Source organism: Myotis daubentonii, chromosome 2 (assembly GCF_963259705.1).
Source record: "Myotis daubentonii chromosome 2, mMyoDau2.1, whole genome shotgun sequence".
Taxonomy (NCBI): domain Eukaryota; kingdom Metazoa; phylum Chordata; class Mammalia; order Chiroptera; family Vespertilionidae; genus Myotis; species Myotis daubentonii.
In genome coordinates this window covers 61,615,535-61,637,926 of record NC_081841.1, presented here as the reverse complement: position 1 = coordinate 61,637,926, position 22,392 = coordinate 61,615,535, and the positions used below count along the sequence as shown (strand labels likewise).

Sequence of the window (22,392 nt, the reverse complement as noted above, 5' to 3'; positions counted from 1 at the left end):
TGAATAATCTATCCCTTGTAATAAAAAGTTTACCATAGAGTATATTCCATCTTAGCAAGCAGTTCACTGTTCAAGCCTTTTCCCTTACGTACAACATTTCATTGATTTATTTAGCAATTACTGGCTTACTGCTTAATATGTGCTAGGAACTGTGGTATGGAAAGGGGTTCAGGGTTAAGTTCAATTTTGTCCGCCCTTATAGAGCTTATTTTCTAGATACAGATCCCTTTTCAGGTTCACTGTTCTGGAGTATCCTTTTCTTATTCTGCCTGTTTCTCCCAACTCACTACTTTCCCCCCTTCAGGTAAAAGCTTCATGTGTTTGATTCATCACCAACTCTCCACCAGTTTGGTGCCTATGTTATTCACTCCCACATACTTTTTACACTTTTCCTTCACAGCATTCATCAAATCCATTATTCAGTTAATATTTTTCTCCAAATTAGACTTGTAAGTGCCACAGGGCCAGACTTCTATCTGTCTCATTTCACATCTGCATCCTTGGCACAAAACACATAGACGAGCACATTCTAAATGACTGGTAATTTTGGTTAAATTAGGTAAATAATTAGTGAAAGAAAACAAATATTTATCTCTTAATGAAAACTTTACAGGAGCAAATTCTAGTATATTACAAAGAATAATTCTTCCCCCCCCCCCCCCGCATTATAGCAGGAAGAATAAAGTAGAATAAGTCATTTGTATACACAATAAATCTGAAATTAGAAACATTTTTTTTCAAGTATTTTCCTACAAAATCAGAAAACACAATCCAAAGTACAGAAATTTCTAATTAAATTCATGTACCAATTCATTCATTCATTCACACATTTATCAAACACCTGCCATATGTCAGGCACTATTATAGACTCAACAGTGAACTAAGTCCCTGCCTCATAGAGCTTACTCTCCTATAAGAAAAGATAGAAAATAAACTAATATACAAATACACATATGTCAGGAGGTAATAAGATAAGGGTATTAGCATGAAAAGTTGCCATTTTATATAAAGTGTTAAGGAAGGTTTGTCTGAAAAGTTGACCATTGAGCAAAGACCTCAAAAGAGTAAGAGACAAGCTATTTGAGAGAAAAGCATTCCAGACCCAGAAAACAGTTAAGTTACAGAGGCCTGAAGCAGGAGTCCACTTGGGTCATTTAAGGAACAGCAAGAATCACAGCCTGGCTAAAAAGTAATGGTAAAGGGAAGAGTGAAAAGAGGTAAGGTAAAGGAATCCCGGGGACTAGATCATGAAAAGTTCCATAGATCATAATTAGGACTTCTTCTTTTATTCTGGGCAAAAAGGACATCTACAGGAACACTTTTACAAAAGACTGAAAAAATCTGACCTGTTTTAAAGACTATTTTGGATGTGGTGTAATAAGCAACTATAATAGAATGAGGTAAGTATGGATGCAAAGATACCAATTAGGAAGCTAATGCAATAATTTAGGTAAGAGGTGATGGTGGCTTGGAGTAGGATGATTGTGATAAAAGTCGTATGAAGTGACTAGATCCTGTACGCATTTTGAAGGTAATGGTTTGGATGTGAAGTGTGACTGAAAAGAGAGGCTAAGAAGAAAAACTAATTTGGAATCTGGATCAACATGGGTTCAAATCCTAACTCTGTCACTTACAAACCATTAAACCTTAGACAGATTACTTAACCCTCTGAAAGTCTTAGTTTCCTCCTGTGAAAAGTAGGAATAACTGTTACTTCTCAGGCATTTGTGAAGATTACGGTGAATGTAATATGTAAGGAATTTGGCATAGTTATAGCATGTAAGCAGTCAAAAAATGGTAGCTGTTGTAACTATCATTTTATATAAGACTGTTAGACAAGTTATATCTAAACACTATTTATTCTATAATAACACAAAAAAGGGAATCATCAGTGAATATTGTTCATTATTCCCCAAAGCACTGAACACTTGACTAATATATACTAAAAACTGTGAACCATGTAATAAAAATTTCAGTCCCAACTCCAGGCCTAAAGAATCATCTACTATTGTGGCACTGATTCACACATTTTGTAGGTAAGAGCAAAGGATAAAATAGATGACTTAGGCAGACAGAATGGTAGGAAAACAAGGTAGATAAGTAGTTAAAAGATCTAAATTTTAGTTCAAGATCTGCTATTAACTAAGGAACCCTATGTAAATCACTGAATCAATTTTGGGCTTTAATTTTTAACGAGTAAAATAAAAAGTCTGAATTCTTTCTTACTGTTTCCCCTATTATCTTTTTGTATTAAAATACTTTTATTACACAACAAATTTATTAAGCATTGACTACCTTATTCTGTTAAAAAATATTTTTTTATTGACTTTAGAGAAAGAGAGGAAGGGAGAGGGAGAGAAACTTCAATCAGTTGCCTCCCGCACACACCCTGACCAGGGATGAACTAGCAACCTGGGTCTGTACCATGACCAGGAATCAAATCGACAACCTTTTGGTACATAGGACAATGCTCAACCAACTGAGCCACACCAGCCAGGGCAACTACCTCTTTTTTTCCATTTAAATTATCGAAAAGTAGCCCTCGCCAGGTTGCTCAGTTGGTCAGAGCATCATCCCTTACATCAAAAGGTTATGGGTTCAAGTCCCAGTAGGGACACATATAGAAGGCAACCAATCGATATTTCTCTCTCACAACAATGTTCTCTTTTTCTTTTTCTTCCTCCCTCCCTCCCTCCCTCCCTCCCTTTCTTCCTTCCTCCCTCCCTGCCTCTCCTTTCCCTTTCTCTCCTTTCTTTCCTTCCCCTCTCTTGCTTCCTCCCTTCCTTCCTTTCTCTCTCTGTCTCTGTCTCCCTTCCTCTTTCTGAAATCAATAAAAACATATCCTTGTGTGTGTATTTTTTAAAAATTATCTAAAAGCATATAGCTACATAAAAATGAATAAAAATCAGTAACAATTTCTTTCTATTTTACATATTATAAATATAGCTCACATACCACCTTCCCTCATATATTCACTGACTGAGAATGCCTGAATAGACAGTATTCTGGGATTCCTTCTAATGTTAAAATTTCAAGGTGCTAGGGCATTTCAAGAATGTAAGATAACATTCAATTGTTATAAGTCTAAAGTCTAAGGCTATAATTCTTCACATCTTTTAATGTGGGAAAAAATACATGTTGCTTTCTTGAAAAATATCTGTAAAAATTTTAAGAATAATTTTGTTTCAAGATACTACAAATGGCTTACTTGTAAAAAGACTTGTGGAAAATCATTCAGGACTGACTCAAGTAATTCAAGGCCAAATGTTCGAGTCATTTCTGTCATGCCTACTAGCCAGTAAGGAGCATCAGCATTAACCAATTGACAAAGATCCTAGAAAAATAAGTCAAACAATAAATAAAAAATAAATAAAACAATCATATGCTAGAATAAAAGGTGTGGTTTTTTTTTCAAAACTCAGTGTTCATAAAATTTTTAAGAATTTCTTCTTATAGTGTAGTTGTTTTCACTCCTTAGAAACCAAACATTGGTAATTCAAATTTTGACAAATTGTATACGATTATATAGGTAAACTTTTAAAGAATCATATAACTATTGACAATAAAATACACAGATAAATGAGTCATACAACTATCGACTATATAGAGTATACAGATTAATGAATCATAACTATTAACACTATACAGAGTACACAGATAAATTATTAATCTAACATTCTTTTAACGAAAATCCACCTAAAATAACCATTTGATCACAAACTTAATAAAATTTTCAGTACAAATAAATTGTATTTTACTTAAAAGATTTAGTCACAACAAATAATGTAAAAATCAGGTATTTTTATACAAATTATAGTAAGTATACCAATTATTATTTAAATTTTCCTGTTAAAGAAATTATTTTATATGACTAGTCATCCTTAAGTTGCCTCTTTTATAGTTGTGCATTTAACTCATTTTATTTCCTTAAAACATAACATTTTATCATATTAATTAGCTTCATAATGTTTTAGAACTTTTTTGAAACACTATAAAATTTGACAATCTTAAAAATGGACACTTAAAAAAATAAATCACATAAAATTCAAAACTATATATGATAATAAAAATTATTTTTATAAAAAAAAATTATTTTTATAAACTGAAATACCTGGAAAAGCATATATGCATCTTTAGCACAAGGCTTGAGAGTACTGACAGATCTTCTGTTACTATTGGCTTGAACCAGTGCTGGTTGTTCTATAATATCTGCAATCAAAATAAGGTAAGTTTTAGGAGTTCATAATGACCTTTATATAAATCAAACACTGCATACCATTTAAAAGGCATGCTTAAAATAAATGCTTGTTTATAGAATTATAAATTTTAATTATAAGTTCAGAATATGCCTCAAAAATGAAAAAAAAATGGTAATCTATTTTATACAAAATGTCATATCACTGTTCACTGACTTATATTCATTTTAACAAGTTTAGTATCTTTACCCACACATTTGATTTTCCACGTCTCCCATTATCTAGCCCTTTTATTTCATGAATCTGAAATCCACATGATCTTTAAATGTGCCTTTAAATATTAAATAAACATATAAAAGTTTACCACCATAGTTAATGCCTTTATCATCTTAGCATCTTTAAGAGAAGTAACTGCTTGATCTGCCACAATTACTATGTCAGTTGTAGGTACAGTATCAACTTGCTAAGAGTCAGCTAGATTGGTGCTTCCCAACTCAGCACTTCTTTGAATACTAATAAAACATTATTCACTGTAAATTGACAGTCTGTTTTGAATAAATGTTGACTTAATGGCTACTTGAAAAGAAAGAGGTTCTAAGTATGTTCTACCTTATTAGAAAAGTATTAAATGAGAGAGCAGTCTTTAGTGATGCACAGCAAAAATTCCCAATCTAGGAATTATATTGAGGTTATGAATATATAAAACATTCAAACTGGAGAACTGCCCTGTTTTATCCTCTAAGTTTAATGTCCTAATATTTCAAACTGCTAGAATTCCAACTGCATTTCCCATAGGAAAAATGCAGAAAAATCAATACTAAAGTCAGTGGAAGTATTCTAATAAAACAACAGATTCAGAATGCCTAAAACTAAATGTGAAAAATCTGACCAATGGTTAATTTCAGGTTAAGTGAAATAATTATTGGAGTAGGCAGTACTCCAATAATTTTTACCAGTATTAACAAAAGAATATCAAATAAAATGAAAGATGCATATCAAAAGTTTAAGAAAAAAACTATATAAAGGAAAAAGTAGTTTAATCTTTTGCTTCCTGACTATATAAAGCAAAAAGATTGCTCATGATGGTAGCACCTTATAATCTTTTCAGCTCACCATGAAAAAAAATTTGTTTTATATCTACTAAGGATAATAAATGGGGAAAAAAACATAATTTCTACAGTTAAAAGTTTTCAAATTATAAAACTGTAAACAAACAGATTATCTGCCAGCTCTCTGAAAAGACATGTTTTTAAGTTTTTAGGAAACTTTTTAAATTAAAAAAAAAAGAAGTCAAAAATTACAATATATTTGATAAAAATAGAGGAAGATTCATCTTTACATTATATAAATATTCCTTATCTTTACATTATATAAATATTCCTTAACACATATTAATAGGCAAGGGCAAAAATTCACATGAGGGAAGCACACTCTTGGGAACTGACACTAAAGAAATAATTCAGGACTTCCACTCGTGCGTGAGGCGAGCGGAGCCGGAGACTAGACCGGAGGCCGAACTTGGGATCTGACAAGATGGCCGGGCTGCCCCGCAGGATTATCAAGGAAACCCAGCGTTTGCTGGCAGAACCAGTACCCGGCATTAAAGCAGAACCAGATGAGAGCAACGCCCGTTATTTTCATGTGGTCACTGCTGGCCCCCAGGATTCCCCCTTTGAGGGAGGGGCTTTTAAACTTGAACTATTCCTTCCAGAAGAATACCCAATGGCAGCACCTAAAGTACGTTTCATGACCAAAATTTATGATCCTAATGTAGACAAGTTGGGAAGAATATGTTTAGATATTTTGAAAGATAAGTGGTCCCCAACACTGCAGATTCGCACAGTTCTGCTATCGATCCAGGCTTTGTTAAGTGCTCCTAATCCAGATGACCCATTAGCAAATGATGTAGCGGAGCAATGGAAGACCAACGAAGCCCAAGCCATAAAAACAGCTAGAGCATGGACTAGGCTATATGTCATGAATAATATTTAAATCGATCTCATCATCAGGTGTGGATCACTTCTCCTGTTCTGCCAAGACTTCTTCCTTTTTTGTTTGCATTTAATGGACACAGTCTTAGAAACATTACAGAATAAAAGCCCAGACATCTTCAGTCCTTCGGTGATTAAATGCACATTAGCAAATCTATGTCTTGTCCTGATTCACTGTTATAAAGCATGAGCAGAGGCTAGAAGTACCATCTGGACTGTTGTGAAACGTTTAAAAGCAGTGACCCCTCTCTGCTTTTACTCATTTCTCCCCATCATGGTTTAAGTATAAAGCACTGTGAATGAAGGTAGTTGTCAGGGTTAGCTGCCGGGGTGTGGGTGTTTTCTTTTTTTTGAGGGGGTAAGTAGTTTAATTTTAATTTTATGGGCTCCTTTCCCCCTTTTTATGGTGATCTAATTGCATTGGTTAAATGCAGCTAACCAGTTCTTTAGAATATGCTCTCTAGCCAAGTCTAACTTCATTTAGACGCTGTAGGTGGACAAGCTTGATTGTTTGAACCAAAATGGAAACATTAAACAAACACCATGGCCCTCACAAATAACATTGTGACTTTGTTGTCAGATATAGAATTCCCCCTTCAAGAAAAGCTTGTGACCATTTGTATGGCTTGTCTGGAAACTTCTGTAAATCTTATGTTTTAGTAAAATATTTTTTGTTATTCTAAAAAAAAAAAAAGAAAAAGAAATAATTCAAATGGAAAAAATTTATGTATAAAGACACTCAAAACAATACCAACATTTAGAACACAATGTTAAGTGTATAATAGGAGACTAGTTCATTAAATTATAAAATAACAACAAAGTATAATTACAAATATAAATGAAAATAGTTGACTTCTAGGATGATAAAATTATGGGAGATTTATTTTTTGAATTTCTATTATCAATATAATAATATTGCTAAGATAAATATATTTTTTAAAGTATTCTCGTTTTTAGGTAGCCTACATTTACAGGAAAAAGGCTGAAAATCAATAAATGAGAAATCATGGATTTAAGCATCATCCACTGTCAAAAGTAAACTTTTGTCACTTTACCTCTGTGTCGTTCATCTTCAGCAACCATCCTCTCAAAAACAACAGTAACAACTTGTCGCACTGTAGCAGCAGCTGTATTATTGGTAATATTATCTTTTGTGAAATGTAGTCGAAAACAAAGAACAATTGCCTAAAAAAAAACAATTTTCATTTAGTGTGAAATAAGACTGAAAAACGTGACTACTATACTTTATCTGATGTAACCCAAAATTAAATAATTTATGTCTGGCTGTCTCAATCACAGATACTAAAAGCTCTACCCTTTCATACAATAAATCTACAGAAATCCTTATATTTTGAAAAAAATTCAGTCTCTTAGTAAATATATAGTCACATAAACTTAGCTTAAGGCTATGTGAAATACATCTTTTACAATTTGGTTCTTTTAACATGTACATAATAAGGTGCTGTGCTTTATTACCCCAGAATGACTTGTTTTACAAATAACATGTACTCAAAGTTTGTTATATCATTAAATCATCTGTAGAAATGTTAAATAAACTTGTTAATCATATAAAAAAATAAAATTATAATTTTTAAAAGTAGTCCTTTAAAATCAACTTCATTAAATTGTAATTTATATGTAAAAAACTGTATCCCTTCTAAAACTTATATTTGATGAGTTCTGAATCTTTGTTCACTCATGAAACTACTGTCACCATTGAGATACAAGAAATTTCCATCACCCTAAAAGTTTCCTTGTGCTCTTTTACAATCCATTTTTCCCTCTGCCCTTGGCCCCAGGCAACTCCCCATCTGCTTTTTTAGTTACTGATCAGCTGGCATTTTTTACAAATATACTTATTTATGTCTGGTTTCTTTCACTTGTAATACTTCAAGTGATATTCATTCATGTTGTTTTTTGTATCAATAGTTTATACTTTTTTTATTCTTTTTTTTATCCTCACCCTAGGACATTTCTCACTGATTTTTAGTGAGAGCAGAAGAAAGGCAGAAGGAGAGGGGGAAGGGAAGGGGAGAGAAGAGATCAATCAGTTGCCTTCCGCAAACTCCACTACTGAGGATCGAACCTGTAACCAAGGTATGTGGTATATGCCCTGCAACCTTTCAGTGTACAAGACAACGTTCCTACCAACTGAGCCACATGGGCTAGAGATTTACTTTTTTATTCTTGAGTAGCATTCCATGGCATGGGTTTATCCATTCTTTTTTATTTTTTCTTTTAGTATGTTTCTACTGATTTTTTAGAGAGAGAAAAAGAGGGGGATAGAGAGAGAGAAGCACTGATTGGCTGTCTCCTGCACGACCCCAATGGGGCTTGACCCCACAACCCAGACCTGGAATTGAACCAGCGACCTCCTGGTTGATAGGCTGATGCTCAGCCACTGAGCCACACTAGCCTGGCTGGGTTTATCCATTCATATTTATCCATTCACCTGCTGATGGACACTTGAGATGTTTTCAGTTTTTTGGCTATGTGAATAAAGCTGCTATGAAAATTCATATATGAGGACACATGTTTATATTTACCTTGGTTAAATAAATACCTAGAAGTGAAATGGCTGGATCATATGGTAAGTATAGGTTAAACCTTTTAAGAAACTGCTAGTTTTCCAAAGTAGTTTTATAATTTCTTATTCCCTTCAGCAGTATATGTGAGTTCAGAACTATTCCACATCCTCAACACCTGATCTGGTCAGTTTTTTTAAACTTTAGCTATTCTAATGGGTGTGTAATGATATCTATCCTTATAGTTTTAATTTGCTTTCCCTGATACCTGTTGAGGCTGAGCCAATTTCCATGTACTCAATAGCCATTTGAATATCTTATACTGTGAAGTTTCTGCTGAAATCATCTGTCCATTTTGGGCAGTAGTCTTTCAAATGAGTTGTAAGAATTTTTCATAAATTCTAAATAAAACTCCTATCAGATATTTTTTAAATATTTTCCCCATTCTGTGGCCCTTTTTATGATTTATGGATTTTTTGCCCTACCTAAGAAATGTCTGTCTACCCATGGTAGATTTTCTCCTATGTGTTCTTTTATAAGTTTCAGTTTTAAAAGACACATTTTTGGCCCTGGTTGGTGTGGCTCAGTTGGTTGAGCATCATCCCATGCACAGAAAGGTTGCCAGTTCAATTCCTGATCAGGGCACATGCCCAGGTTGTGGGTGCAGTCCCAGTTAGGGGTGCATGCAGAAGGCAACCAATGTTTCTCTCATCAATGTCTCTCTCTCTCTCTGCCCCCCCTTCCTCTCTCTCTAAAATCAATAAAAACATATTTAGAGAGACAAGCAAAAAAAGAAACATTTTTGAAGACATGATCATTTAAATTCTATATATTATCATATTAATTATATTAAATGTTTTAAGGAAATAATTAAGCCTTTATACCACTATTACTCTTTACATTTCAAATGTATAGAATTTTTTTCACTTCATTTTTATCACAAAGTATTACATTCCCAAAGTAACCATATTAAAATTAATCTAATATTTATTTATAAAACTATAATCAGTTCTTATTGTTTTGGTAGGTCAAATAATCTTTTATAAAATTTTTAAAATTATATATATATATATACACATACACACACAATAATTTGATAGCTAGAAACCAAGAAGAATTACATACAACAAAAGTACATACAAGATGGGGTAAAAGTAGGTTTATAGTTGTTCATGTGGACAATGACACAATAATTAATAAATGACAATATAAGAATGAACTCTGTTTTGCATTCTCACAACTATAAACCTACTTTTGCCCATCCCTTTATAAAAATACATAAAATATTTTATAAAGCAGGTATGAGACTAAAAGAATAAGCTATTTGCAATTAAGTAAAATTTCATTATAACCTAAGAACATCGAAAGTAACGAGAAAAGATACTCTCAATAGACAGTATACTTTTCTACTTTATAAGCTGTCCATGCTTAAAGGCATGCTAATTATAATAGAACTATTAATAAAAGTCCAACAAATTTCTTAAACAATAAGCCATTAATTAATGACTGTTCTTTATATTACTCTCTGTTCTTAAGAAATATTTCATAATTTCTTTTAATATTTCATAATTAAAAGGAAACTTTTTGGAGAGTGAAATAAATAATAGAGTAACTATTATATATTCCAAAGAGGGTGGGAGTTGTAAGAAATGAGAAATACTTATCGTACATGCAACCTTATCTAATTTAAATGCCAAAAGGACGCCTTTTCAGCTATTTAATGGACAGGCTTAAACTATCTGGCTTACATATCACATACAGGTGAAATTATTTTTAAAAGGGGATAAGGGAGAGCTATCAGAGGAATACTCAAGGAAGTTGTGGAGGAACACTGATACCTCAAAATACATTTTTTTTCTCTTACTTTCCTCTTCCTCTATTAGTATTCCTCTGCTACTTTTCTTTTTCCATTTCCTATTCATAACTAACCCTGTCACCTATACCCAAAGGGATTTGCTTCATAACCCTAAACTGATTTCAATTTAACTCTGAGGAAAATATGGCACCAGTGGTTTTTAACCTACAATATCCATTATCACAATATCTATAGGGAAGTCACCTTTGGTTCAAATCAGGCTTTTCTCTTTCCAACAGCTTATTCAAATACTGTCTCAAGCACTTATGAACTTTGTCAAAACAGGTTTCCTACCTTAGAGAGTGCCTCGTCATGAACTACTGTATTTGTTGTTAAAAGAACAAGAACTGTTTGAAGTAGCTTAAGTTCTTCAAGACTATTTTCCATTAGCTGCCAAAGCATGTTAATTATATTTCCAGCTGCAGTCTGTAAAATAATTATTTTAATTATTGTCAACAATAAAATATAAGTGCTTAAGTCCCTAAATAAAAAAGGTATATAAATATTACCTCACTTGGAGAAAATTCCTTGATCACAATAACAAAACCTGTGTTTTAGATATATAGATACAAACACGTCTCTCAACTAATTTGAGACTTACATCCAATTAAATTTCTTCTAAAAAATGAATTTTTTTAAAATATAGTGGGGCCTTGACTTACGAGTTTAATTCATTTCGAGACCGAGCTTGTTAAGGAGCTCATTAACTCAAATTACTCTATCAACTCAATGCAAAAAATCAGCCGAGAGACAGCTGGTATCTCAAAAAACTCGTTAGTCGAGACACTCCTAAGTCAAGGCCCCAATGTACCCCATTTCAATATTTGCAACTAACAACATGCAGTTCTGAAATACGTAGTCAAAATCAAAGCTTATGTCTACAATAATATTTCATTTGGACATTGATGAATATGGACATATGCAAATCCCTTACGTGTCTGTTGTCTCTTATCTATATATGTAAAAGCCTAAGCAACCATTCGACCAGTAGCTGACGTGCACTGACCACCAGGGGGCAGATGCTCAACGCACAGGCATGGAAACATGGAACAGACTGATGAACCTCAGAGGAAAGGGGGGAGGGGGGAGGGTGGGAGGAGATTAACCAAAGATCTTATATGCATACTAGAGGCCCGGTGCATGGATTCTTGCACCAATGGGGTCCCTCGGCCTGGCCTACTGGGATCAGGCCAAAACCAGCAGTCCGACATCCCCCGAGGGGTCCCAGATTGTGAGAGGGTGCAGGCCAGGCCGAGGGACTCCACTGGTGCATGAATCTGTGCACTGGGCCTCTAGTGTTACCTATAGTATGTTATAGAAAAAATTAAAATTCAACTTCAATTAACATCTTTATAATCTCAATTTTTTTTATTCTGACAGTTTGAATGCTATACTAAAGGCAAAAGAATTTACCACTTCTATTAAAATGCTTTAAATAGTACAAAGTTAAGGTTAATAGCATTATATTTAAACGAGGATGTAGATTCATAATGATGAAATGTTGTTCCTTATTTTACCATCATAAGATTAGATACAGACATTTAATTAATGAACAACAAATTTCACTTCAGATAATTTAGGAAACAGTCATGATTCTCCTTCCTACCTTAAAAAAATTTTTATGACTTACTAGAGGCCCAGTGCATGAAATTCACTCATGGGCAGGGTCCCTAGGCCTGGCTGGTGGTCAGGGCTGATCAGGGCCTTCCTTCCCCCAGCTGGCAGCTGCAGGCTGGGGCCTTCCTTCATCCCACGCCACCCCCTGGTGGTCACCGCACGTCATAGTGAACAGTCAAACTCCCAGTCAATCGAACTCCCAAGGGACAATTTGCATATTAGCATTTTATTATACAGGATATTCTCTTCAGTAATATGAAAATATGTGTGGTTCTCTGGGGCTACTTACACTATAAATGACTTGAGAAATGCACTTACATTTTTATTATTTATGAGTACTTAATAATAAAATAATTTGCTAATCTTTTAAAATTTAGCCATGTCCTTCAAGCACATTGGTAGTCATAAAACTGTTTTGCATTAAATATCAGGTATGTTTCATTCTCCCCTTGTGAAAACTGCTTTGATTCTTAGGTGCATAGTTCAGATAAAATCTTCACATTACCTCAGATACAACTTCATGTGACATGAGTCTCTGAATGGCGGCCAAACATAGCTGAGTGATCTTCGGTTCCTTGGTTCCACAACCCATTAGAAAAGGTTGAACAACCTCTGAGCTGTTCTCTTTTAATGCTTTATTTAGAACACATATAAAATAAATTATTAAGTCTAATTCATAAATAGCAATACATTTTACATAATTACAACCAGTAATGACAATTTAAAAACTATGTAAAATTAACACCAAAATAAAAACCAAGTATAAGAGTTAAAACACTTCAAATAGATGTTATAAATTCATATCTAAACTACACCCCTTAACTATAGCTTTGCCATGCCTTTATCCTGACACTCTATCGCTAGTCCTTCTTATGGTACTATACTCTTTAAGGTCAACTTCTCAGAAGTTTATCCTGCCTAAGAGAAGCATACCATTTCTTCAATAGTGCAGAAGGGAAAACATGAATAAAAATTCATATCACAGAGCAGAAAAAGTAATTTAAAATAGTATATATATCATTCTACCATACTTCTCAATGTTCAGAAACTCTCTGTAATTATATTATACTAGAGGCCCAGTGCACAAAATTCATGCATGGGGAGGGGGGAGTTCCTCAGCCTGGCCTGCACCATCTCACAATCCAGGACCCCTTGGGGGAGTCAGACATCCCTTTAGCAATCTGGAACCGCTGGCTCCTAACCACTCACCTGCCTGCCTGCCTGCCTGATCACTCTTAACTACTCGCCTGCCTGCCTGCCTGATTGCCCCTAACCACTCTGCCTGCCTGTCTGATCCTCCCTAACCACTCGCCTGCCTGCCTGATCGCCCCTAACTACCCGTCTGCTTGCCTGATCACCCCTAACCACCTCTGCCTACCTGACTGCCCCAACCTCTCACCTGCTTACCTGATTGCCCCTAACCGCTCACCTGCCTGCCTCATCACCCCTACCACTCTGCCTGCCTGCCTGTCTGATTGCCCCTAACTGCTTGCCCGCCTGCTTGATCACCCCTAACTGCTCACCTGCCTGCCTGATAGCCCCTAACCACTCACCTGCCTGCCTGATCGTCCCTAACCCCTCTGCCTGCCTGCCTGATCCTCCCTAACTGCTCGCCTGCCTGCCTGACCGCCCCTATCCGCCTCTGCCTCGGCCATGGCTTTGTCTGGAAAGATGTCCAGAATGATGTCCAGAAGGTTGTTCAGCTGTCTGGTCTAATTAGCATATTACACTTTTCTTATTATAGGTGCCTTGCATTTACATAGCCTAATTTTTCTTTAATAAGCTCATTAAAAACAATAACATTACTCCTCTTATTAATGAAACATTACTTTAAATTGGATGCACATGCTATAATTCCAAATCTTAATTTAAGTCTTTCTACCAAGCCAATTCCTTCAGAAATTTTAAAGTGGCAGCAAAAATGTAAAAGGTTAGAATATGTGTAAACTGAATTATATATAATTAAATTTATAAAATGAAATTAAATCAATACACATTGAATGGCTACACAAATATAAGACAGGTTTGTCATCCTCCAGGAATTTGAATAAATAACATGGAATTATGAATCAAGAACATATTAAACTTATGTGTTTGGTATATGCTTTCAAAGGTACTATACACATCAATTATGTTAGACGTTAAAACATAATAAAGACATACCAATCTGAATTTTAACAAGTTTTGCCAAAGAAATTATGGGAAAGTCACCCAGAAAAACCACTATAAGAATAAAACCAATGTTAACATGAATTTTATTTAAATCTCTACCTTTATGCTCCCAAAACTCACTTTATGGTATGGTAAATAAAGACTACAATTTCTTACACCATGATCTGTAAAGCCCCTCCGTATGCCAGATTAAATTGGCGAGTTAGAACAGCTAAGAGATGGCAAAAATGACTTGCGAAGAACAGTTTCCAAAAGGGTTCCCTTGCCTTATTTCCTTGCTTTCTTGTGCATAAAGATTTTGATTCAAATCCAGAGACATAAATTTTCCATAACAATGTCTAAAAACATTTATATGAATTCTTAAAAGATGACAATAAAGCACTCATGCAGTAAATATTCTGCCATATAAGAGGCTATCCCGAACTCATATGAACATTTCTAATTATTAAATACTAGAGGCCTGTTGCACGAAAAGATTCGTGCAATAGGCCTTCCCCTACCCTGGCTGCCGGCACCAGTTTTCCTCCGGCAACCGGGACCCAGGCCTTCACTCCAGCCAAAGCCACCTTCAGTCTTCACTCTGCCACTTCGCGCCTATGTATGCAAATTAACCGCCATATTTGTTTGGTGGTTAATTTGCATATCTCACTGATTAGCCAATGGGAGGCGTAACAGAGGTATGGTCAATTACCATGTTTGTCTATTATTAGATAGGATTGTTCCAGCAAATAAGTTTCAATAGTAACAAGCTGCATTTATAATTTTTAGAATGTTAGCATGTGTTTCTCATTTGGTATCACAATAATCAAATAGAGTTTATATGGCATGACTTGGCCCAAGCAACAAATATGTGCTACAGCCAGAATTGGAAAATGTCTTCTAACTCCTGGTTCCACTATTTTTTCCACATTATGTTGCCCGTATTTATTTATTTATTTATTTAATAATAATTTTTATTTCTTAAAGTATTACAAAGAGTATTACATATGTCTCCTTCCCCCCACCTTGACATTCCCCCAGCTCCTACCCCCCACCCCCGTGTCTGGTGTCCATTGGTTAATCTTATTTGCATGAATATAAGTCCTTCGGTTGATCTAATTCCCCCCCCCCCCAAACCCTCCCCAGGCTTCCCACTGTAGTTTGACAGTCTGTACAATGTTGCTCTGCCTCTGCAAAGACCCCTGTTAATCAGTCTATACTGGTCCCCATTATCTGTCCCAACCTCACTGGAGCAGTCCCAACCTCACCGGGGCCGTCTCAGCCTCACCCGGGCCGTTTCAACCTCACCGGGTCCATCCCTACCTCACCGGGTGTTGCCCGTATTTAAAGTAAACAGGACTTGATACAAATAGAAGGAAGAGAGTTAAAAGTATCTAAGAAGAACCAATGATCTGCACTTTAAAGTTGTCTGCCTTAAGCCTTCAGATAAATGTAGGAAAGGAATCCTGTCTTCATAGAAGGAAAAACAATGTATTTTTATAGAATGGCTAATGACAATGGTTTCAAGACATATCCATAATCTCTCAAGAGTGTAAATCAATTATAAACTACTAGAGGCCCGGTGCACAAAAATTTGTGCACCCAGGGGGTCGAGGGGGGCTGGTCCCTAAGCCCCGCCTGTGCCCTCTCCCAGTTTGGGACCCTCGGGAGATAACGACCTGCTGGCTTAGGCCCACTCCCGGGTGGCAGAGAGCAAGCCCAATCCCTAGGTGCCTGCCCTGCAGATCCTGGTCAGGCTCAGAGCAGGGCCGATTGGGGAGTTGGGGCGTCGCCCCATCATGCACAGAGCAGGGCGGATCAGGAGGTTGCGATGCCACCCTCAGTCACGCTCAGGATAGGGCCGATTGGGGGGTTGGGGCGCCGCCCCCTGTCACACTCAAGCCAGGGTTGATGGGGAGGTTGCGGCGCCACCCCTTGTCATGCACAGAGCAGGGCGGATCAGGGGGTTGTGGTGCCAACCCTGTCACATACAGAGCCGGCTGATCAGGGGGTTGGAGCACTACCCCCTGTCACGCACAGAGCAGGGCCCAAAAGGGGGGTTGGGGCTCCGCACCCTGTCACACACAGAGCAGGGCCCATGGGGAGGTTGGGGGGCCGCACCCTGTCACACACAGAGCAGGGCCGATCAGGGGGTTGGGGAGCTCCCCCCAATCAGGCACAGAGCAGGGCCGATCAGGGGGTTTGGGCGCTGCCCCCTGTCACGCTGATCCCGGTGCCGGGAGGCCTCACGGCTCCGCTGATCCCGGTGCTGGGAAGCATATTACCCTTTACTATATAGAATAGAGGCCTGGTGCACGGGTGGGGGCCAGCTGGTTTGCCCTGAAGGGTGTCCTGGATCAGGGTGGGGGTCCCGTTTGGGTGCCTGGCCAGCCTGGGTGAGGGGATGATGGCTATTTGCAGCTGGTCACACACCCTTCAGGGTGGGGGTCCCCACTGGGGTGCCTGGCCAGTCTGGGTGAGGGGCTGAGGGCCGTTTTCAGGCTGGCGGGTGACTGAAGCTCCCAACCGCTCCTTTTTTTCTTTTTTTTTTTTTTTACTCTTGGATTTATGGCTGTCACTGGAGCTGAGAGCCGGCTTTAGCTGTGAGACCTCGCTGCTGAAAGCAGGTTTCTGGCTTTGTTTACTTTCTGTATTTGAAACTTTGTTGCGACTCCAGCTCTGAGATCCCGGCTGACTGAAAACAGGTTTCTGGGGTTTTGTTTAGCTCTATATTTGTAACAATGTTTCTTAGCAGCTCAGAGCCCAGGAGCGGCAGGCGGGGAATGTTGGTTTCCTCCATCACTGAAGCAAGCAAGCCTCATGTTAGTTTCAAGCTGCCTGGCTGCCGGCTGCCATCTTGGCTGGCAGTTAATTTGCATATCTCGTCTCATCATTCAAGAAGGAATCATGGAGAAAAACCAAGATGGCGGCATAGGTTAACGCCGGAGATTGCTGCCTGGAACAACCACTTCAAAAAACAACTAAAAGACGGAACGGACATCATCCAGAACCACAGGAAGGCTGGCTGAGTGGAAATTCTACAACTAGGAGGAAAGAGAATATCATACCCAGACTCAGAGGAGGCACAGTGCTGAAGTGAAATACTCAGGTGCGGAGTGCGCGCGGAGCGGGCTGGCGGCGGAGGGCGCGGTTGTTGTTTTCAATCGGGAGGGAGTTTCAGACTCTGAGCTCCAGATCCGGGCGAGTCTCTAGGGACCCAGACTCAAACGGGAGAAGCAGGACTGTCTGGCTTCGGTCATAAATCTAAGGCAGCTTTCTCTCCGAGGTTTGCAGCGGTTGCTGGGACTCTGTGAGGCAGAGACCCTAGGGACGGAACTGAGAGCAGCCATAACTGCTCGCTCTGGCCCGCCCTGTAGATCCCCGGGGACCCGCCCCGCCCAAGCCCTGCCCAGAGCCATTTGCCGGATAGCCTCAGGCAAATGCTAGATTAGCACCGCCCTAGAGATCCAGCACAGAAGCTCTCCCACTGCAGACACGGCTGACTCTCATAGCCAGTTAGCCTGGAGGTCAAATCACCCCCAGTATTGCCGACAACAATCAAGGCTTAACTACAACAAGACTGCGCACAAAGACCACTAGGGGGGTGCACCAAGAAAGCATAAAAAATGCGGAGACAAAGAAACAGGACAAAATTGTCCATGGAGGATATAGAGTTCAGAACCACACTTTTAAGGTCTCTCAAGAACTGTCTAGAAGCCGCCGATAAATGTAGTGAGATCCTCAAGAAATCTAATCAGACCCTCGATGTTATGATAAAGAACCAACTAGAAATTAAGCATACACTGACTGAAATAAAGAATATTATACAGACACCCAACAGCAGACCAGAGGAGTGCAAGAATCAAGTCAAAGATTTGAAATGCGAAGAAGCAAAAAACACCCAACAGGAAAAGCAAAATGAAAAAAGAATCCGAAAATAAGAAGATAGTGTAAGGAGCCTCTGGGACAGCTTCAAGCGTACCAACATCAGAATTATAGGGGTGCCAGAAGAAGAGAGAGAGCAAGATATTGAAAACCTATTTGAAGAAATAATGACAGAAAACTTCCCCCACCTGGTGAGAGAAATAGACTTACAGGTCCAGGAAGCGCAGAGAACCCCATACAAAAGGAATCCAAAGAGGACCACACCAAGATACATCATAATTAAAATGCCAAGAGCAAAAGACAAAGAGAGAATCTTAAAAGCAGCAAGAGAAAGAAACCGAGTTACCTACAAGGGAATACCCATACGACTGTCAGCTGATTTCTCAACAGAAACTTTGCAGGCCAGAAGGGAATGGCAAGAAATATTCAAAGTGATGAATACCAAGAACCTACAACCAAGATTACTTTATCCAGCAAAGCTATCATTCAGAACTGAAGGTCAGATAAAGAGCTTCACAGATAAGGAAAAGCTAAAGGAGTTCATCACCACCAAACCAGGATTATATGAAATGCTGAAAGGTATCCTTTAAGAAGAGGAAGAAGAAAAAGGTAAAGATACAAATTATGAACAACAAACAGGCATCTATCAACAAGTGAATCTAAGAATCAAGTGAATAAATAATCTGGTGATCATAATAGAATCAGGGACATAGAAAGGGAATGGACTGACTATTCTTGGGGGGGAAAGGGGTGTGGGAGATGTGGGAAGAGACTGGACAAAATGGTGCACCTATGGATGAGGACAGTGGGTGGGGAGTGAGGGCGGAGGGTGGGGGGGGGAACTGGGAGGAGGGGAAATATGGGGGGGGAAAAAGAGGAACAAATGTAATAATCTGAACAATAAAGATTTAATTTTAAAAAAAAAATTTGCATATCTCGCTGATTAGCCAATGGGAAGGGTAGCGGTTGTACGCTAATTACCATGTTTCTCTTTTATTAGATAGGATGATACAGTGCTAACTAATCACTTAAATTTTTCCTTACAATTTCATCCTCTAGCGCAGTGGTACTCAACCTTCTTAATGCCGAGACCCTTTAATACAGTTCCTCATGTTGTGGTGATCCCCAATTTCATTTTTACAAATTGAACATAATTAAAGCATAGTGATTAATCACAAAAACAATATGTAATTATATATGTGTTTTCCAATGGTCTTAGGCGACCCCTGTGAAAGGGTCATTTGACCCCCAAAGGGGTTGCAACCCACAGGTTGAGAATCACTGCTCTAGTGTCTAGGCCCGTGGTCGGCAAACCGCGGCTCACGAGCCACATGCGGCTCTTTGGCCCCTTCAATGTGGCTCTTCCACAAAATACCACTGGCGGGCACGCACGTACAGTGTGACTCAAACTTCATGGCCCATGCGGAGAAGTCGGTCTAGGCCAGTGGTCGGCAAACTGCGGCCCCTTGAGTATGGCTCTTCCACAAAATACCACGTGCGGGCATGCACGTACAGTGCGATTGAAACTTCGTGGCCACACTGAAGGGGCCAAAGAGCCGCATGTGGCTCACGAGCCATGGTTTGCCGACCACGGGTCTAGGCCATCAAGAGTATTGGAGATGCCTCAGAGTACTTCACTATTGTCAGATCTTAATCACACCCATGTTTTGATGCTAGCGCTTACTTACCATAAGACATTAACAGAAAGTTTTTGTACAATAACTAAGGTGACATTTTACAAGGCAATTAAACTTAATGTGATAACAATGCACATAACAGATGTGCTAATAAGAACAATTACAAATATGTTCACATAGGCACTGAAAATAAACAACTATAATACCACCTGGCCTACAGTGATTCTTAGATGCCATCAATTGTATGATGCATACCAATTTGGGGAATATTAAACTGTGAAAAAACTGCATCTTCGAATGAATAAGGTGAATTATAATGAAATGGTGTATCCATGTCAGTCACAGTTATCCAGGTCTATCAAACTGAGATAAACTTAAGATAGTAATAAAAATAATTTTTAAAAACTTCCTTTTAATATAACTCAAAGTAATCAAATATCTCGTCTCCTTCCCACTTTTTTTCCCCTCCCACTTTATATGACAATATAATGGTCAAAAGGGAAGTCTCTGTAATATACAGAACAGATGATCAACAAAAAAATAAATAAATCTATTGATCTTTTCTATCTCTTGAAGCATAATGTGAAAAACAAAAACATATTCCTCATATGCAGATCGCAATGCAGTAAGATACTGATCAGGGGGGAAAAAGCTACTGGTGTTTTTCTTTTCAAAGGGATAGCTGACCTAAGAAGCAGAAATTAATCTTACTCTTCTATATGAGAGAATAGTTGCTCTCCTTTTGTATTTAATAATTTTAATGACATACTATTTAAGCATAGTTTTATATAAAAACCTTATGGGTATAAACTCTGAAAATCACATGGAAAAAAACACTGCCCAGCAATTTAAAGAACATCTAACTTGATTTAACCATTTTTTTTATCAGCCCAGGAAAAAAGGAAAAGGTCAACTCTTTTTAATCAAAATTCTCTATTTCAATTTCCATTAAAATTTAAAGATAGCTTTTGGGGGCTAAAAAAAGATTATTTTCTACCTAAGTCCATTAATAGGCATAACTCCTCTGATTGAATAACACTGTGTGTTTAATAAATATATTTTATGTCCAAATTTTATAACTATGAGTTCAAATTATGTACTTTCACACACCTGAAAGAGGTCCAGCAGGTCCCCATATCCTAGGGGTTTCCTTGCTCTGAGGAGTCTCACTGCATAATTGCAGTTTTTATCCTGGAAAAAAAGAATTAAACTAGGATACCCCACTATGAATAACACTAATAGGGACTAATAAAAGTTTTATTATGATGAATTTTAATGGCCATTAAATAACAAATTGTAATTCTTATGAAAGAAATAAAATGTGATGTGAAAACAATTGCTATCCTCAAAACCCTTAAAATCTACTTAGGGAAAAGACTGATATTACTAACATTTAAAAAAAAATTTAATGGTTCAAAAGGTCTGAAAATGTTTTAAATAACTCAAGAATTGGAAGACAAATAAAAGCATGGAGAGTCTCATATTAAAAGTACATTATTAAAAAAAGGAAGGATTATTCAACAAATGATGTAGATACAATTAGTAATTTTGCAAAAGAAAATAAAATCTAGGTCCTTATGTCATCCCGTATATTATTAAGAAAAAAATCAAACTGCAGAAAAACTAGAAAAAAATAAAAACTATGTGGTAGGAGAAGAGCTTCCTAAGCAGAGAGCAACAAATCAGAAAATTAGATTATGTAAAAATAAAAAGGATCTAATTAAAAAAATTAAAAGGTAAATGACTTGCAGAAAATATACACATGATGGGAATTTAATATTTTTGCTATATAAATACCTCAAAAATTTGATAAGGAAGATACAAAAACTCAAAATAAATGTAAAATAAAATAGAATATATTCAGAGAATAATGTGTAATATTAAAGAGAAATGTCATTTAAATTAGAAGTTATCTGCCTATTCAATTACCAAAAAGATTTTTTAAAAATAATAATCTGGCAAGGATGTTTTAAAGATACTCACATATATTTGGTAAATGCACCAAGTTTTATCTTTGTAGAAAGCAGTGTAGTAACAAATTCCAAGAACATGTTCATACCCTTTAGTTTATTAATTTCATTTCTAGAAATTAATCTTTAGAAAGTTCTAAATACTAAAACATGCCTACCATAGAGGAATGGTTAAATATGCTATAATTACTAAATTATAGAGCAACTTAAAAAAAATGACAAAAGATGGCATCAAAGAAAAGTATTTATAATATAATAAAAAGCAGGATAAAAATTAAAATTTTTCAAAGAAAAAAAAACCCAAACCCAAGGAAATATAATAAATAAGAACACATTGTATTGTAAAGAAACTCTGGCCCATTAGCTCAAATTGTGAGCATGACATTAGTTCCAGCCCCCTGTGTCTTCTAGCCTGGATTATAGGAATAGCCTACCAACAGACCTCTGCCTTACTGATGGTACAATGAAGTATATCTTCCGAATTGCTGTCAGAGTAATTTACATAAAAATATTAATGTGTCACTTCCCTGATTCAAACTCTTTCCATCAATCTGCTCAGGATATC

At 37.1% G+C, this 22,392-nt stretch overlaps 2 protein-coding genes across 22 annotated transcripts in view; one reads left to right on the top strand and one right to left on the bottom strand.

The window, feature by feature from the left end:
• MON2 (MON2 homolog, regulator of endosome-to-Golgi trafficking) overlaps positions 1 to 22,392 on the bottom strand; it is a 127,967-nt gene that overhangs the window by 88,128 nt on the left and 17,447 nt on the right. For 9 of the 21 annotated variants that reach the window (XM_059683458.1, XM_059683459.1, XM_059683461.1 and 6 more), the window contains 5 exons: positions 12,690 to 12,817; positions 10,862 to 10,993; positions 7,243 to 7,372; positions 4,112 to 4,209; positions 3,209 to 3,334 (listed from right to left, as the gene is read on the bottom strand). In XM_059683458.1, coding sequence (XP_059539441.1) covers positions 3,209 to 3,334; positions 4,112 to 4,209; positions 7,243 to 7,372; positions 10,862 to 10,993; positions 12,690 to 12,817 — 614 coding nt within the window. Of the gene's footprint in view, positions 1 to 3,208; positions 3,335 to 4,111; positions 4,210 to 7,242; positions 7,373 to 10,861; positions 10,996 to 12,689; positions 12,820 to 20,967; positions 21,049 to 22,392 lie in introns of those variants that run through there. The other 12 variants (XM_059683469.1, XM_059683476.1, XM_059683470.1 and 9 more) reach the window with 10 other exon arrangements.
• LOC132227855 (ubiquitin-conjugating enzyme E2 N-like) lies at positions 5,664 to 6,309 on the top strand. The gene has a single exon (XM_059683483.1). The coding sequence runs from the start codon at positions 5,730 to 5,732 to the stop codon at positions 6,186 to 6,188; it is 459 nt and encodes a 152-aa protein (XP_059539466.1). The 5' UTR covers positions 5,664 to 5,729; the 3' UTR covers positions 6,189 to 6,309.